Source organism: Malania oleifera, chromosome 3 (assembly GCF_029873635.1).
Source record: "Malania oleifera isolate guangnan ecotype guangnan chromosome 3, ASM2987363v1, whole genome shotgun sequence".
NCBI lineage: Eukaryota > Viridiplantae > Streptophyta > Magnoliopsida > Santalales > Ximeniaceae > Malania > Malania oleifera.
The window spans coordinates 10,699,173-10,717,082 of record NC_080419.1 but is presented as its reverse complement, the minus strand read 5'-3'; the positions used below and the strand labels follow the sequence as shown (position 1 = coordinate 10,717,082).

At 34.9% G+C, this 17,910-nt stretch overlaps 1 protein-coding gene across 4 annotated transcripts in view; it reads right to left on the bottom strand.

Annotated features, from left to right (window-relative positions):
- Positions 1-1,179: 1,179 nt before the first annotated feature.
- The window catches only part of LOC131150996 (uncharacterized), a 29,929-nt gene continuing 13,198 nt past the window's right edge, over positions 1,180-17,910 (bottom strand). For all 4 annotated transcript variants that reach the window (XM_058102140.1, XM_058102142.1, XM_058102143.1 and 1 more), the window contains exons 8-12: positions 10,487-10,566; positions 10,215-10,313; positions 10,014-10,107; positions 2,259-2,348; positions 1,180-1,709 (exon numbers count right to left, since the gene is read on the bottom strand). In XM_058102140.1, the coding sequence (XP_057958123.1) occupies positions 1,671-1,709; positions 2,259-2,348; positions 10,014-10,107; positions 10,215-10,313; positions 10,487-10,566 (402 nt within the window). In that variant the 3' untranslated portion in view covers positions 1,180-1,670. The remainder of the gene's footprint in view (positions 1,710-2,258; positions 2,349-10,013; positions 10,108-10,214; positions 10,314-10,486; positions 10,567-17,910) is intronic.

The window sequence follows — 17,910 nt, the reverse complement described above, 5'->3', positions numbered from 1 at the left end:
ATACCTCTTTAAAAGATAAAATATAGTTCAAAAATCAACACGAATCAGCTGATTGGTCAAATTGCAGCCTACTTTTCTAAGTCTAGTTGCATCTCATATTTAACAACATAACAAATTGGATAAAATAAGGAAAGAAAAATTGGTGAATTGACTCAAATAAAGATCAGCTAATTCTTATAAATTTAAGTTTTCTTTATCGATTGCATGCTTATTTTATACTCAAAATAAGTAACATTTAATTTTATAATTTTATTTTACAAAATATGAGTTTTGAGATTTTAGTAATGTTCGATAGGCACTTGAATTTAAAAATATTATACTACATTTTATTTATTTGTGATGTATCACATCATAAAATTTTCATTAAAGTTACATTTGACAAACATTTTGTAGCATTATAATTACTCAGTATTTTTTATAATTTATTGATAATTTCTATATTTTTTGTATATATTTTTTAAAATTTTAAAATAATGATAGAATTACTTCCTAGTGCTAATATTAACTAATTGACCCAAAGTGGTTGGACTGTTAAATTCAAAAATAAGTTATGTCTATGATCCGATTATTCAGCTTTCAAGACATTGTACAAATCAATTTTCTCAATTTAATTTATTAAGTTAATGTCATTTTAAAGTATCATTTTAGTAGTAAAATTTATTCTCACGTACTTCAGAATTAACTAGTGGTTAGAATGTTTAATTTGTCAATAAATTTAAACATTGGGAAATTTTGATCGTTTTCAAAAATTCAAAAAATAAAAGTGTCATATTTAAGAACTCAAATGGTATTGCTTGATTTTACCCTTCTAAAAATTAATACAAAAGTATTAGAAGTTGAACAGGGGAAAAATATGCCGGCAAATATTTGACCAAAGATCAAAGCCGCCTAAAAATTGATACATTGCATAAAACAATTATCACTCAGGTAGAGGATTGACCCATGTTTGATGTTACAATCCACTCTGTTTAAACCATAACCTAACAAGTCTGCAATTTGGTTGTAGCAATTCAAACCATGTTTTGAGTTTAATTTTGATTTTGACGTGACTTTAACAATAGTGTGCTTTGTGAGTTCCCTGGATTAGTGGAAACAAATACTAATCAACACATACCAAAGTCGAACAGCTATATTCATCAGAATATTCAGCTTCAAGCGTCACCATTGCCATCTTTATCATGGATTAATCAAATTAATTCACATACAATCAAAGTTTTGAAACATGAATACAGCTATGCCCATATTGCACCAAATCAAATAGTTGCAAGATCCGGTGTAACATGTTAAAGTTTTGAAACCTGAATACAACAATTATTGCCCATATCTGCAGGAACTTGCCCATTGCTTGGGGAAAAGAAAAGAAAAGAACAGAAAAATGAGGGAACTCTTCTCTATTAAATACTACTAAAAATAAAAATTTCTTTTAACATGATTAAAAAATCAAATATTAATGACAGAAAATCAAAAAAACAAAAAAAATTTCATACGTTTAATATATTTTAATTTTCTTTCTCATTTTTCTTTTTCTTGATAACCAAACATGTAAACATGGGCCTTGATATTTTCCTTTCCTTAATATTTTCGCGCACCCATGTCAAGCTGACTTCCATTGCAGGGCCACGAGACTCCAAAAGCCTTCAATTTTAGAGCCAGGGGACTAGCAAAGCAAGTCACAAGAAGAATCTCCTGCGGCTGGTGTCCATTTCCGGCTAAAATTCCAAAATAGCAAATTAGACATCACATGCTTCATTCCAAAAATAAAATAAAATAAACAAAAAAAAACATTAAAACTGCATTTGAGTCAGAGATTATTTTTTATTTTTTATTTTTTATAGAAGAGTATAGGTGAAGAAACAGATAATCTATTTTTTTGTTATAATTTCTCCATAATAAATACTATTTAAATTTGTTCTAATTTAACTAAAAATTAAGAAATGTTAAAGGCTAGGGACGGGTAAAAATCAAACTCTTTATTTATTGATGTACTGCATATTTTATTTTCTTTCAGGCGTTCCCTAGAATAAATAAGCAGATGCCTTCATATTTTTCTTTTCCTCTCATCCCTAATGTTTTCCAAGTTTCAAGATGTGTAAAAAATCAAACGCTACTACATATTTTATTTTCTCTCGCATTTCCTAAAATAAAAAGTGGATGCCTTCATTTTTTTTTTCTCTCATCCATAATGTTTTCCAAGTTACAAATGGAGCCTAAGAAATTTTACCAAATCAAATGCAAGATAAATTGGCAAAGTAAATTACCTTGTGAACCCACTCATATTCACTGCCTCTGCTGTCAAATGTTCCATGTTGTAGACTGATCAACTTCAAAATGAAACGAGGACCACACTCCTGCATGTTTGATAAAGATGTAAGACGTGCATTCATAAACCAAAACCAAAACCAAAAGAACACTTCGGGGGCAGGGGGGATCCTGGATGCTTTCTTTGTAATTTTATTTCTGAAGTGATTTGATATTTGTTCTCTTCACCTACTTTTCTCTTCAGCTTTAGGGGAGAAGCTTATATTAAAGGCTTCATCATGTACCATTGAGACAGCTTGGATTATTGAGTAATTGAACTCTAATTGGGCTTTCACTTTTCTCATTTTATTTTTCTTTTAATTTCCTCCTTTGTTCAATAAATTTCTCATTATCTTCTGTCCTTCTCTTTCTTGCCAATTGGTCCAACATCAATATTTAGTAGAGCTTCGCTTCTGATATAACCTAAAAGGGAACCTAGCATTAAACTCTGCATTAACTAATGTAAGACCAAAAACTGAAAAGACATCGAAGGATTAAGGGAAAGAAAATAAAATCCTTTAATTAAAGTAGGGGATTAGCATACTAATAGTTTTACTCTCTAATAACCCATCTGAAATGTAAGTCCTACAATTCATTCGTAGGGAAATCAATTGGAAAGTGTCCTGAATGCCTACAAAAAAAGACCTTATAAGGAAAGAAATACATCTCATCTTATCTCATTCTCATCCACCATCCACACTTTTACTGTTGCAAACATACAGTCCTTCCAGATTCTCTAACTTAAGCATTGGAGTAATTCCCCGAAATACATCCCAGGTCCTCCAAGCAATTTTTCTCTTATTCTTGACAAGTGATCAAAGTCGTGATTGATCCAAATTCTCTTAGACAAATTTTGGCAGCAGCAGCTGGCACCCTTTATGGAAAACTTGGAAAGAAATCTTTCTAAAACTCAATCATGGCTGCATCACACAATTCCGAGTCTGAATCCGTTGCTGGGGATCAATCACTCCAATTGGTTCACTCCCCACCACTAGACAATTTGTCGCAAATTGTGCTTTTAGACCAATTTCTAGCCTTCCAAAAGGTGGAAGACATGTTTAGCATGATCTTACAACAGAAAAAAAAAATCCTGTACATGGTCCAAGGACTGTTCAAGCAAAAAAGATACCTAATGGTAAGGCAGTGGTAGCACATAAAGCATCCTTGAAAATTTTAGATCCAACAAAAAATGTAGAAGCCAATAGTTTGGGCATTAACGAACAACGATCCCAGGAATTGGAAGAAAAACTCCAAAAAGTTAGTAAAAGACATTCGCAACCAACCCTTAGTAGGGGAAACCTTAGCCAGATCTTATGATCCTCCCTTTACCAAGGAAATAATGGAGATCCCTCCGCCTTGTAAATTTAAGATGCCCACCATATAAGAGGATATAATGGGTTATTAGATCCCCTAAACCACCTTGACACCTTCAAAATGTTGATGCAATTGCAAGGTGCACCTAATGTCATTATGGTTCGAGCATTTGCGACAACCCTGAAGGGGAATGCTAGAGCATGACATCGGACATTGAAACCCAACTCGGATGGGTCTTTCTCTGAGATGAAGCAACAGTTTGTAGGGCATTTTGTCAGCAGCCAAAAAATGGTGAAGACTCCGGCCAACCTTATAAGCCTTATTCAAGGAGAGGAAGAGACGCTCAAAGAGTTCATACGTCATTTTATCAATACAACTCTTGGTGATTAGAAACTTGGACACAGAGTAATAGTAGCCACCTTGATAATGGCTTTGCAACCTTGTGACTTTCTAAATTTCATAGGGAAAAAAAAACCCCTAACCTGCATGGGAGAGCTTATGGCACGACCCCTTATGCACTGAATGACTCGGTCGACCGAACCATGCCACGTGAGGTATGTGTTGTGCAGCCTCAGCCGACCGAACTAAAATGAAAATACTGTCCACGGCAGACTGAACTTCAAGCCTGAAAAACCGAACCTAAGCCTTGGTCGACCGAACCTATGAAGGTTCATAAATCGCCTTGACTCGGCCAACTGGCATTGCCCACAGCCAACCGAACCCTGTTTAAGATTCAAATTCTTTGCGTGTGTTCAACGGACCGACCAAAGCATCGGTCAACTGAACCTCTCAGGTTGGGTTTACCTTCAGCGCTTAATCGTCATTAATTTTTTAATTAAATGTTTCTAAAATGACGAGCGTGTCCCTCAACGGTCACTTTTTCAGAAAATCTATAAATACCCCCTCATAACCTCAAATTAGCAACTTTGATTAACTCTAAAATTCTCTCTAAACCTTTGTTAATCAAAGTTCCCTCAAATCAATCCGTATTGCTAAAATTATTCTTTTGGGGCAAAATCTTTTAAACAAATTTCTCTCAACTCTCTTTTACTTATTTATTTCAAAATCATTTTTGAAGAGAGTATTTTATTTTGGGCATTTTATCTGTATTCGCATGCATATACTCTCACTTATTATTTATCTTCTGAAAATCATTTTTGATAGTATTGCTTGGGTTTCTCCCGCTTACTTTCATGATAAATATTATTGGGAGAAATTATTTATAGCACAAATATTTTCTTGAACTTAAAACTCCAAATTCTCCAAATACTTTTATTTGCAAAAATCTTTGTTGGAGAACATAATAATTATTTTATATTCATATATTTTATTTGTGCAATAATCATTTGATAAGCACTCTTACTCTACTAAGCATAATGCATATCATAATAGAGTGCATACATCGGGCTTAACTGTTGTACATGTTCTGCTTAGTTAGAAGCATTTATTTTGTACAAATTATTATATTTGTTGTATTACCGACGGGAGGTCGGAAAAGGGAAACTCGCCCTATGAAAAGTCTCGAATTGCTCAGACTCGGTTAGGAGAGAACCGGACTGATTCAAACTCGATTAAGAGAACTAGGTGCACCATCCCGCAAGGTGTTGTAAAGGCTAGGGTTAGCCCTGTTGATCTGACATGGGTATTTCCTTGCCCAGTAAGGAGAGGGAGGTGTAATCGGTGTCACTTCACCTATTAAGCACGCAATTAGTGGAATCCTCTTACTTTTGAGCTTGAGGCGGGGACGTAAGCAGTATTGGCCGAATCCCGATATCATATTGTGTGTTGTTCTCTTCCTTGCGCACTTTATTTTCTACACTTTGAATTCAGGTCATGTATGTTTAATTATTTATTGTCTTGATTGTTTTCACATACATGCTTTGAATACTGCGGGTACTAGAATCTGTTTAGAAAAACCTTAGGTTGCGAAATACTGCTGATATCTAGTTAACCTAGGAAGAAGTTTTAAATTTTCAATTCACCCCATTCTTGGGATTACACCAATTCCAACACTATTCGTCTGGATACCGAATGTATCAAGTGGGCAACCCCTTTCCAATTCAAAATCATGTGGCTTAAACATAATGGTTTTGGAGATCTGGTTAAACAATGGTGTTCTTCTCTCCACTTCGAGGGTAAAGCAAGTTTTGGAGCTGTCTCAAAATAAAGGGACTAAAGGTAACATTGAAAAATCAGAGCCTCGTTGCTGAGTGTAAGCAAACAGACTCTCACTTCCAGGGGGTCTTGCAAATGTTATGTACATATAAGAAATCACCTAGAGAACAGAAATCTAGAGGGGGATTGGAACACTGTTTCTTCCAGCAAACATCAAACGCCAAGTTCAGCACTTTGTCTAAGGGATCGTTTGGAACCACTTATGCAAATTTGCTTTTTAGAAAAAGTGCTAAATTTAATAAATGTTGGTAATAAGTGTTGAACTTGAAAAGTGCTAAAAGTTATAAGTGTTGTTTAGTTGTATTAAAATAAGTGGTATTTGGACACTTACATTTATTATAGGGTACTACAAGATTATTTTTAAACATATTTTAAATTAAAAATATTAATATTTTAATTTAAAAAATTCATTTAATAATTATTTATAATTAAATTTTAAATATTTTTTGTTAAAAATAATATAACATTATTATTTTTAATTAATAATAATCTTGTTATTAATGTATATTTATAACATAATAGTATCATATTAAAATATGATAAAAATAATATTACTATTGTTAATTTAAAATTAATAAATAATTCTAGTTGAATCCAAAATTGAATTATATTGACCAATATGTATTTTTAAATATATTTTAAATAAAAATATTAATATTTTTATAATTAAATATTTATATAATAATTATACTATTTTTCTAATTAAAATTTAAATATTTTCTATTAACTAAAATAATATAATATTATTTATTAATTAACAACAATCTTGTTATTAATGTATATCTATAACATATGATTATCACATTAATTTATATTAAAAATAATATTAATAATTAAATTAAAATTTCTAGTTTATTTAATGTTAATTTAAATTTATAGATGGTATTTTTCATTCATTCCAAAATTTAATTATATTTTATTAATTATAACCTATTAATAATTAATAGGTTATAATGCATAATAAAATAATATATGATTAATTTTTATTAACAATTTAATTAAGGATTATATTAACTATTATTTTTAATTAACATTCAAATATTTTTGTTAGGTAAAAAAAATATAATATTATTTTTTGATAAACAATTATCGTGTTCGGAATTTATATTTATAATATATGATTGTCACATTAATTTATGTTAAAATGGTATTATTAATTAAATTAGTATATTTAATTTTTAATATTAATTTAAATTAATATATGGTTCTTCTACACTCCAGAATTGAATTATGTTTCATTATTATATTATAATACATAATAAAATAATATATGATTATCTTCTAATGTATTTTTTGAATTATAAAATAGTCACTACCCTTTCGATGCACAGTGCCACTTATAAGAAGGGGTGAGCATAATTCGGGTTTAACCGAATTAACCGACCAAGTTTAGTCGGTTCAGTTGAGTTACAGATTTTGATAATTTCGAGTATTCGGTTTTCGGTTCGGGTATGGGGAATTTTAATTCAGTTAACCAAATTACCTGAATTACTAATTAATTAAAAATTAAATATAAATTATTAATATTAAATATAACTGATATATTATATATTATATAATTAATCAATTTTGTTAATTTATTTATTAAATCAATGTCATTCTCCTAATTCAGCTCTTACAATTAAAAGAAAGGATAAACATTAATTTTAAAATTTGCAATCATATTTCATTTTTATAATTAATTTTAAATTATTTCAGTCAAATTCGGTTAATTGAATTACTCGAAAAGTTGGTTCAGTCAGGTATGGTTCGATTACAACACCTAATTCAGTCGGTTCGGTTAGAGATTATTGTTAACCAAAAATTTCGATTAATTCGGTTAATTAACCGAATTTGGTCGAACCGACCATTTGCACACTTCAAACGGGAGGTGGAGGGGGATGGAGGTTACTAGGAGGGTACCAAAAGTGGTATTTTTGAATCCTACAAATAACCTTGCACCAAGCCGAAGACTTGGACAACAGCGGAGCTGCAGATGGCATTACTTTGCACAGTGGCTTGGAGGACCATTCGATGACGAGGAAATCTATCAAGCCATTAAATCTTGTAATGGAACAAAGCACTTGGCCCACATGGTTTCACCTTAGTTTTTTTATTTTTCCAAGCAAATTGGGGACTCCTTAAACAAGACATTGTCAGCATTTTTAATGATTTTTCTTGAATAGGCAGATCTGTTAGCAGAGCGTTAAACAAGAAAATTGGGGCTTCCAACATTAAGGAACTCCAATCCTATAACTCTAGTTGGTAGAATCAATAAGACCCTATCCGAAGTTCTTGCTGCAAAGCTGAAGAAAGCAATCCCGGAGGCAATTGGCTAGCATCAGCATGCATTTGTAGCAGGAAGGCAGATCATGGCAACCTAATTGCTAATGAAGTTGTGGTTGCCTATAACGAAGGCACGAAGATTTGGGTGGTTTGTAAGCTTGACAAAGAGAAGGCTTACAATCATGTTGACTGGAATTTTTTTCGTCATAATTCTCAAAAGAATAGCTCTCAGAGATCTTTGGGGTGTGCAGATCCAGCAATGAATTCCAATGATCCAATCCCAACATCTTCAATGCTCATCAATGGCTGCTCATCAGACATTACATCATTTTTTGTGGAGAGGATCCTCAGCAAATCCTTAATCTTAGATGCATACTTCTCAGGTTTGAAGCAGTCAAATGCGTGAAGGTGTATCTGTGAAGAAGTGACTCATTCCTCTTCAGGCCAGCATCGAGGGAACTTTCCTCGAGGGCCTTTTCAGCTACAAACTGGAAGCTTTTCCAATCTCCTACCTTGGTCACCCTCTTGAGCTAAATTCAAACACAGAGGAGTTTGGGACCCCATTGATGAAAGATTTTTAAGGGAGCTGACCAAGTTAGAAGAGGAATTAATTTTCTGGGTAGTGAGACTTGGCCTTATAAAGAGCACCTTAACAAATCTGCAGGTTTATTTTCTATCAATCTTCCTTGTCCCTTGCTCTTTTGCTATGGGAGTTTAGGGGAGGATTTCAAGTATCGTCTGGTCAAATTGGGGGGTTTTCAAAGCTGCGAGAGAAGCACTGGTGTTGGAGTTCAGAAGCCTATTAGGAAAGCATGGGATGGTCTTTTTCTCCCTCATCATCTTCCAAGTGGGGCGAAGGGGTAATATTCTTTTTTGGCATGATAACTTGTGCAGCCATATTCCCCTTGGCATTAAGTTCTCTTCTATTTTCAGCTTGGCTCAAAACAAGGATGCCCTTATTCAAATTTCTGACCAACTGATTTTCTAGAGGTTCCCTTGATTAGAAATGCTTTCAACTGGAAATTTGACCATCTTATAGATTTTTATGGCTGAGTCATACAAAATCCAACAGCAGAACCCTACTAGACAAGTGGATCCTGGACAAAAAATGGTAATTTACAGTCATATTTTATTATAAGAAACTCAATCCACAGGCAGAAGTTTGCAGCAACTTTCCCAACAGGCCTATTTAGAAAACTGCTGTCCAACAAAAATGTTGCTTTCTTTATGTGGGTGGCTACTCTTTGGAAAATTCTCACTCTGGATAACCTGTAGAAAAGGGGCCTGCCCCTTGCTGAAAGGTGTTTTTTTTTTTTTTTGAGTGTTGAACCCATTCATTACATCCTCATACACTGCTCTTCAACCAGAGTCCTTTGGGACTTGGGCTTTTCTCACCAAACAGCAGTAGGTTACTGCCGAAGCAGCGATAGAAGAGCTGTGGACCTGGACAGCTATCAATTCCAACAAAGAGAGAAAGAAAGCTTTATCCCTCATTCCCCTTGCCGTCAGGAAAGAAATAAGAGAGCTTTTGAAACATTGCGCCCATGCCCACGCATACTACAAATGCCAATGGAAGCTACTACGATCAGATGGCACAGTTGTTTATTTATGGTTAACTCTTGTAACTCTTCATATTTTATTTTTTTAACCACCTGCAGTGGAGTGATTTCCATTGCTATGCCCTAGTTTTACAATCCTTAATCCGCTCCTTCAAACCATCCTAGAAATCCTACGTGTGATCCCAATTTGAATGGCCTTGGTCATGATGTCATGCCAACATCAGTTTGACCAACAAATTGACCTATCAATCCGACCAACCAAATGGCTTCAGCAGGTTGCTCACTACTCCACAATAGCTCAATTATAAGTCCATGCCAATCGAGTTTTAAAAAATCAATATTACTTATTTGAATCCATAATCACAATATGTCAACTAATCAAATGAATTACAGAACTCAAACCTGAAAGCGGGCTACAATGTTTTCACCATTCGCATTTTTTCCATTTTTATCTTTCAGATCACCATGTTTGCTTTCTTTACATTCAAAAATATACCTAAGAATGAAATAAAAATTAATAAAATGCAATTATCATTTTAAAAAAAGAACCCGAATTTCAAAGCAAGAACCAAAAATGAGGCATTATGTGCAATGGAAACTCACCGATGATGACGAAAGAATATAAAGTCTCTCTGGTTTCGAAAAGTCACAACTCGCCGACCACGAAAATTTGGATCTCGGGGGAAAAGTGATTGTATCATCCTAGATTTAAAATTAAAAAAAAAAAAAAAACAACGCAAAAAAAGGTAAGAAACATACATACACTCTCGCATACATATACAAAAAAGATGCAAAGTTCAATGAGAGAAAAAAGAGAGGGGAAGCGACAAAGATGGCACATAAAATTCTTTGATTAAACGAACTAGTCTGGCAACCTTCCAATTCGATGACCCAAGCTTGTTCTGAAGTCGATCAATGCCAGCTCAGGCTTGTGATTTGTTGGATTTCCATGACCCTGCAAGCAATATAAATTTGAAATATAATTCATCACTCAAATTGGAGCAACTTGGACTTTTTAATAATTGAATTAACATATTTGGAACAGTTTGATTCTCAGTGTTGTTCAGCTCAATCCAATGAAAAGAATCAATATCAAGAACCAAGCCTAGTTCCTATTCATTAGACTTGGAAGAACCCAATATGCAATCAGAGCAGCTTCCTAGATTAGTTCAGATAATTGGGCTACCTAGTCCCAAGTTACATCTTAGTGAAAAGAATGTGTGGCAGTAGTACTTGGTTTGAGTCTTTGAGAAGCCAATGGCATGCACTACATATCATCAGAGTTGATCCCAGCTCTAAACAAATCCGGTTCTTGTCCCGGTCTGATCCATGTTTAATAACTATGCTATTTCTAACATAAATTAGTGTGATAATAGTATGTTCTAAATATACATTTATAAAAAAATTATTACAAATTAAAAATAATATTATATGATTTTTCTAGATATAAAATTCTTAAATTTTAATTAAAAAATAATTAATATAATTATCAACTAAAATTTTAATTAGAAAAAATTAACATTTTTCTTTGACATACGTTAAAAATACATGCATTCTTTTACTAAATATCATGACATTAGTTATTAATGAAAAATAATTCAATTCCGAAATGAACAAGAACTGACTATAATTTAAATAACATAAAATAAAATAAAATTTTTAATTTAATTACTATAAGTTGATATGATTGACATATGTTATAAATATATAATAACAACAAGATTATTGTTAATTAAAAATAATTAAAATAATTAGAAATTAAATTTTTATTAGAAAATATTAATTTTTTAATTTAAAATATATTTAGAAATAATCATGTATTATTTTATTATGTACTATAACACATTAACTATTGATGAAATATAACAATATAAATTCATCTAGCACCTATAATAAAAGTAAGTGCCCAATTTTAAACACAACCAACACCACTTTATGACTTTTCCAGTTCAACACTATTTTTTTTTTAAATTAGCAAAGAGAAATTCTATAAAACGAGGCATCAAGAGGATGCCACCCAAGTACAAAGAAACAACAACAAAGGAACACACCGTACTAAAAAATATCAAGAAAATCAAGGACTACAAAGGGGTCCCTTTCAACTAGCCCAAAATGCCAGCTAACAAATATAGCAATTCAATGGTCCATGACAGCAGAAATAGGGCAGATAATTCCCTTGAAAGGCTTTTCTATTCCTATCTCCACATGGCTCAAAAAATAGCAAGGGGAATGAGCAAGAGAGATCTTCTCACTTCCTTATTAGACATGATCCCTTTCCAAGCCCGCAGTTTACCTCCCACTATAGACGTTGTGTCCCATTTCTGATTTACAATGGAGGTGGCTAAGTTCCACAATTTCTTGGTCCATCAACAATGCATGAGAACATGATCAACCGATTCCTCCTGCTCCAAGCATAAAAAGCATCTATTGATGAAGAGACATTTTTTTTTCTGAAGATTGTCAATGGTAAGGATTTTTCCAAGAGTAGCTTCCCATGTGAAAAAGGCAGCTTTTTGTAAGGGCTGCTGTTTTCCAAATCAACTTCCAAGGGAAGTTAGTGCTGCTCCCATCCGGAGAACAAAGGTGTTTATAGAAAGAACTAGCAGTGAAGTCCCCATCTTTCGTCAAAACCCATTTGGATTCATCAGAACTGGCAACACAATGAGACTTGTAGACTGCTGAAAAAATGTGGGTGAATATCAAGTTCCCAATCAAAAGCATTTCTATTCAAAGGAATATCCCAGACAATCCCTTGACTGGTGAACTCCAAGTGTTGGCTAATAAGGGCATCTTTGTTGCTCACAAGCTTGAAGATGGAAGGGGCAAAGGAACTGAGTTGTGAATTATTTCACTAAATATCACGCCAGAAGAAAACATCAGCTCCACTCTCCACATGGAAATAAATAAGAGGGAAGAAATTCCTCCATCCCCTTCTAATATATCTCCAAACACCTGTACCATGAGCTTCCTTCAAACTTTTGAGGTCCAACCATTATCATAGAGACCATACTTGGCTTCAATGACATCCCTCCGAGGTGATTTTTTTGAGTCATGAATCCCCAAAGCCATTCCCCCAATAGGGAATTATTAAAGATAAAGAGATCTGAGGACAAGGCAACCCTTTTGTAACGATTGTTTAACCATTCCCCATTTAACAAGATGATGTTTGAAAACCCTCACCCGTGTTCTCCCAAAGGAATATTCTTTGGATACCCTCTATTATCTTGGCCACTGCACTAAGGGATAAGAAAAGAGACATGAAGTAAATCGCAAATTGGACAGAGTACCTTTAATCATGGTCATTAAAATCGCGATCCAGATTGTTATATGATCCAAATTCACCCAAATGATCCAAGTCGCAACAAAAATTGGAATCAAGTAGAATTGTACAATTGAACATATCCCACTTTGTTACATGGATTGGGATTTTTTTTGCAGCTTTAATAACATGGCCAATGCATGTTTTTATTGGCCCAAAGGCCCCCAAAAGGTTTATGTTTGGTCCAAAATCTTCAAAAACTGGGCGGAATAGCTCCCAGCCTCGCATCGATGAACAGATTCAACAGAATCTGCACCTGACTTCCTTGGAGTTCAAGACCTTAGTCCTCTACTCGTTGAAGTTCAGCAACCGAACACCTGAATTACTCTCCTATTCGACAACCAGAGAGCCCTCTATCTTGTGACTGGTGTTCGATCAGCAGCAGCTAGCAGTTTTGTTGTTTGATCAACAGTTCTTTGGAGTTCGACAACCAGAGTTCTTGGGTCCAACAACAACTTAGTCCTCAATTCTCTTCCTTCTATGGTGTTCAGCCCTCTTCAACACACAGTTCTTGTTTGATCAGCAGCAGCCAAGAAAAGAGCTAAGCAAGCAGGCCCAACAGAGCTGCAGAGGTAAGCTTTGAAAGAGATATGCTTCTTGAAAAGACTCAACAGTAAGCACTATTTTTCTCCTTCCTCTTCTCCTTCTTTACTTGCATTTTTTTATTGTTTGAACTTTTTATTGTATTTTTAACTTTTTATACTTATTTAAGTTGCTAACCAACTTTTTAGTCTTAAGACTTGTCATAAAGTTCCACATATAATTTTTTAATATTTATTTTTCATTGAAAGTGTTACAATTCTCGATCCGATTCTACGATTCGATCCTGCAGACTGCTTCAACAATCCCACTTAGAATCCCAACTTTAACTACTTGCTTTTAATAAGAAAGTGTCTGCCACCATTTGATAAGAAGTTCCTTTTCCAACCAGCGAGTTTCTTTATGAACTTGTCAACAATGGGATCTCAAATACCCTTGTCCTTAAACTTTGTTCCCAATGAGAAGCTGAGATAGGTGATAGGAAAGACACTGAGTTTACAACCAAGGATACCTGCAAGTAAAGGGCCACAATCACCATCAGACCCCAATGGAATAATTTCACTTATGCACAGATCCACTTGTAAACTTGAAGCTACTTCGAAACCAAGGAAGCATCTAAGATTAAGAATTTGCTCCCGCTCAGCCTCACAAAAGATGATAGTGTCATCTGCAAAAAGGAGACTGGAGATTTCCATAGCATCATTGTTCCTTCCCATGCTAAGACCCTTTAGAAGACCGCCTTCATTTGCACTAATCATCATAAGACCCACACTTCCATGACCATGATAAACCAGGGGGAAAGGGGGTCACCTTGCCTTAGATCACGAGACAATCTAAAGAAATCAAAAGGGCAGCCATTAACCAAAACTGAAAAAGATGGTGTTGACATACAATTGGATCCATCTGCACCAAGATTCCCCAATATCCATTCTTCTCTGAATGTACAGCAGAAAACTCTAGTTAACAAGGTCAAAAGCCTTCTCCGTATCCAGCTTGCACACCACTCCTCTTTTCCCATCCTTAATGTAGCCGCAAACAACTTCATCGGCTATCAGAGTAGCATCCATGATTTGCCTACTTGCAATGAAGGTGTTCTGGTGCTTACCGCAACTTCCGAGATTGCATGTTTGAGCTTAGTTGCCAGTACTTTGGATAGGATTTTGTATAAGCCGCCAACCAAGCAGATCAAGTGAAAATCTTTGATATTTCAAGCTCCCGGTTTCTTAGGAATCAAGCAGACAAACGTTGAGTTGATATTGGACACAGAATTGCCAGTTCTATGGAAGTCTTTGAAACCCCAATGATGCCTTACTTGAGAAAATCTTAGTACCTTTGAAAGAAAGCCATATTAAAGCCATCTGAACTAGGCACTTTATTATCAGCACCATGAAATTCCGCTTCTTTTCTGAAAAGCACTTTTCAATAAGTGGTTAACGATCTCTAATTAACATTATTACCATTTCTTTAACAGTAATGGCATCTACAAATCCAAATCTCTCTTTCCCTTAATTCCTTAATATCCCATTCCTACATCACCATCAACCCTCAACCTTCTCCTCTATTTACCAAAACCTCCTTCACTATGCCATCTTTGCACTGCCAAGTGCTCTCTCTCCCATCCATAGGGATGCAATGTAGGGGAGATCTCCGCATGAGAAGTTTCAAAGAGGGACTGTCCGTTAATTTTTTTAACTTTTTACAGGGCCCTTTGACTTCTTTCAAAAACAAGAAACATGAATATTGCAATTTGAAAGCAGACTTACCATACATTGCCACCCCATCACTCATTCACAAAGGATTGCCTACAAAAAACTTTGCCCTTTTCTAAAAGGAAACAAATATGATATCTATGTTGTTTGGATGAAGAAATAGTAAAGTAATAGCATATTTCAAATACACATGGCAGGGTAGGTCAACAGCTGCGCTTTGTCCCCAAACAAGAGATGGAATGGAAACAAAGACCCACCATAAGACAGCTTAGAATCATATATGTCAATCCCAACATGAGAAGGGCAAGGGAGACTACCTAATTAACCCATTCCATTGTGACTCTCAAATAAAATTTAGCAGAATTTCTCAATTCTCTTTCTTTTTAAATCCTCTATTGGTTAAGAACTTAGACTGTCAATGGATTTTTTTTTTTTTGCAGAACCAATGTTCCTATTTTTCAGAAATTGATTATCCACCTTGCCTCAAGGAAGTGGGCCATGGCTAACTACCCCTACAAAACCCCCTCTCCAGAGTTTTCCTAACAATTATGTGACAATATGACACTACCCCACCACACCATGCTTTAGTGCATGTATACATGCACGCAAGCCTGTGCATGACACATTCAGTTGGGCTAGCCTCACATTTTGTTGGTGTAACACCGCAGCCTACTACAAACTTCAATGCATGTGAACATGCACCTGAGAAAGTGCCAATTAACAGCATTCTCCTAAACCTTTCTTGACCTTTGACATTATTCAACAATCCACTATGAGGTTTTAGCTTAGTTTTTCTATCCCTCCCTCCCTCCTCGATAGGAGAGCAAAACGCAAAATGGTGATCAGAAGGAAGACTTCCTTCTCAAAAGTGGAACATTGACTTCCTTAAAATCACGAAGTACACAAGTGCCAAGAGGAGAAGCAAAAGGCCCATGATGACGTCTTGGTATCGTTGAATGAGTAACAAGGATGAAACCTTCTCAATGCAAATAATGCAAACAAACAGGGTAAATACCATGCATTAGTGGATATGGGCAGTGGTTGCTGAACAAAATATAGCCTTTTCAAAGGGCTATGACCATGGTTTTAAATCGCGGTATCGGGTAGCGTAACGTAACGGTAACGGGTGTAACGAGAAGCAGGAGTAGCGGATGTTACATAACGGGAAACGGGTGTAACGGTCGTGAATTTTTTTGAAGCACGCACAACCTTGTGCATATTAGCGTACTTGCATGTTTTAAGCTTTTAGCCATTCTTAGAAAGGGTTTTTGTGTATTTTGGACCTTTAGTTCGAGTAACTAAGTTATTTAGTAAGGGCAACAAGTTTACATTTGTTTTAAACCATCATTGATAGAAAATTACGTGTGTGCACGTATTTATACTTCTCATTGTTCTTATCTGTAATAAATTCTTATGTGTGCTAAATGAATTAATAAAATAAAATACATTATACACTTCATTAATCTATTAGACACATAAGACATACGAATAATATAAATATAAAATAGCTAGAAAAGAACGAAGGTTGAAGTTGAAAAATAAAGAACATAAATATCACATTACTAATATTATTAAAAAAAAAATTTCCTAACAAGTTAGTATTTTGAAATTGTTAATTAATGCATTTATTGTGAGTATTTAAAGAAATAGTAAATTTTGTATCATTGTCATCCTCATTATAATCTTTTCCCCCTCTTGCCACTTGGTATATTGAGAATGATATATGAAAGAGAGAGAAAAAAAATGAGAAGAAAAAGTAAAGAATAAAATATTTTTTTGGTGTAACAGTCCTGTAGCGGCCTTTACGTAACGGTCGCGATCTGTAACTACCGCTACGGCCGTGATTTTTCTTCCCACCGATTTCGCGGTGTGTAACGGTATCGATAACCCAAAAAACCTTTACGTAACGGCGTTATGTAACGGTCGCAGCCTTTATTTAAAACCATGGCTATGACTCAAAAGAGTTGGCACAATATCTCGTCATTGGCGGTCAAGCTAGGCTATAGAGTGATTCCCACTTTTAAATGGAAGTCCTAGGCCTCTAAATCGAGAAGGATGACACCGACCAACTTGCAAATGGAGAATAAGAAGGTGTCCTTTCTCTAATGTGGCGGAGGTGTCCTATAGTGAACTCATGTTGAAGAGCTCATTTCATGGAAAGTGAGGGGACTCAATGACCAATTTAAGACTTTAATCAAATCTTTTCCCAAGGAGTGGAGGAGAGGTGACATTTTCTTGCACAAAACTAAAGTAGGGCAGTGGAGTAGTTTTTGGTCAAAGGTTTATGAGGTCAAGAGGCCTGCAGATGGATTTCCTTCAAAGCTGAAGGTAATGCAGTTCTTGTTCTATGGAAGCATAGTGTAGTTGACTCCATCTCCTGCTTGTTCAAGAGCCTCGAGGATAACTTCTAGTGGATCCTCACCGATATCTACAACCCATGTGAGGGACCCTCTAGGCATTTTTTGAATGATCTCTTGGATGTTAGAAGCTGGTGGGATGCACCTTGGATCATTGTAGAAGACTTCAAAATGGTTGACTATCACATTCAAGAAGCGGTGGTAATTAGAGAGAACACATGCATGAGAGAATTTTCGAACTTCATCAATGGGAATTTCCCCATTGATCTTCCACTCATGGGTGGCACTTGCTCCAACTCTAGGGAGTCACCCTCTTTCTCAAGGATTGATAGGTTCTTAATTTATATGAATTGGGAAAATTCACTTCTCCAATG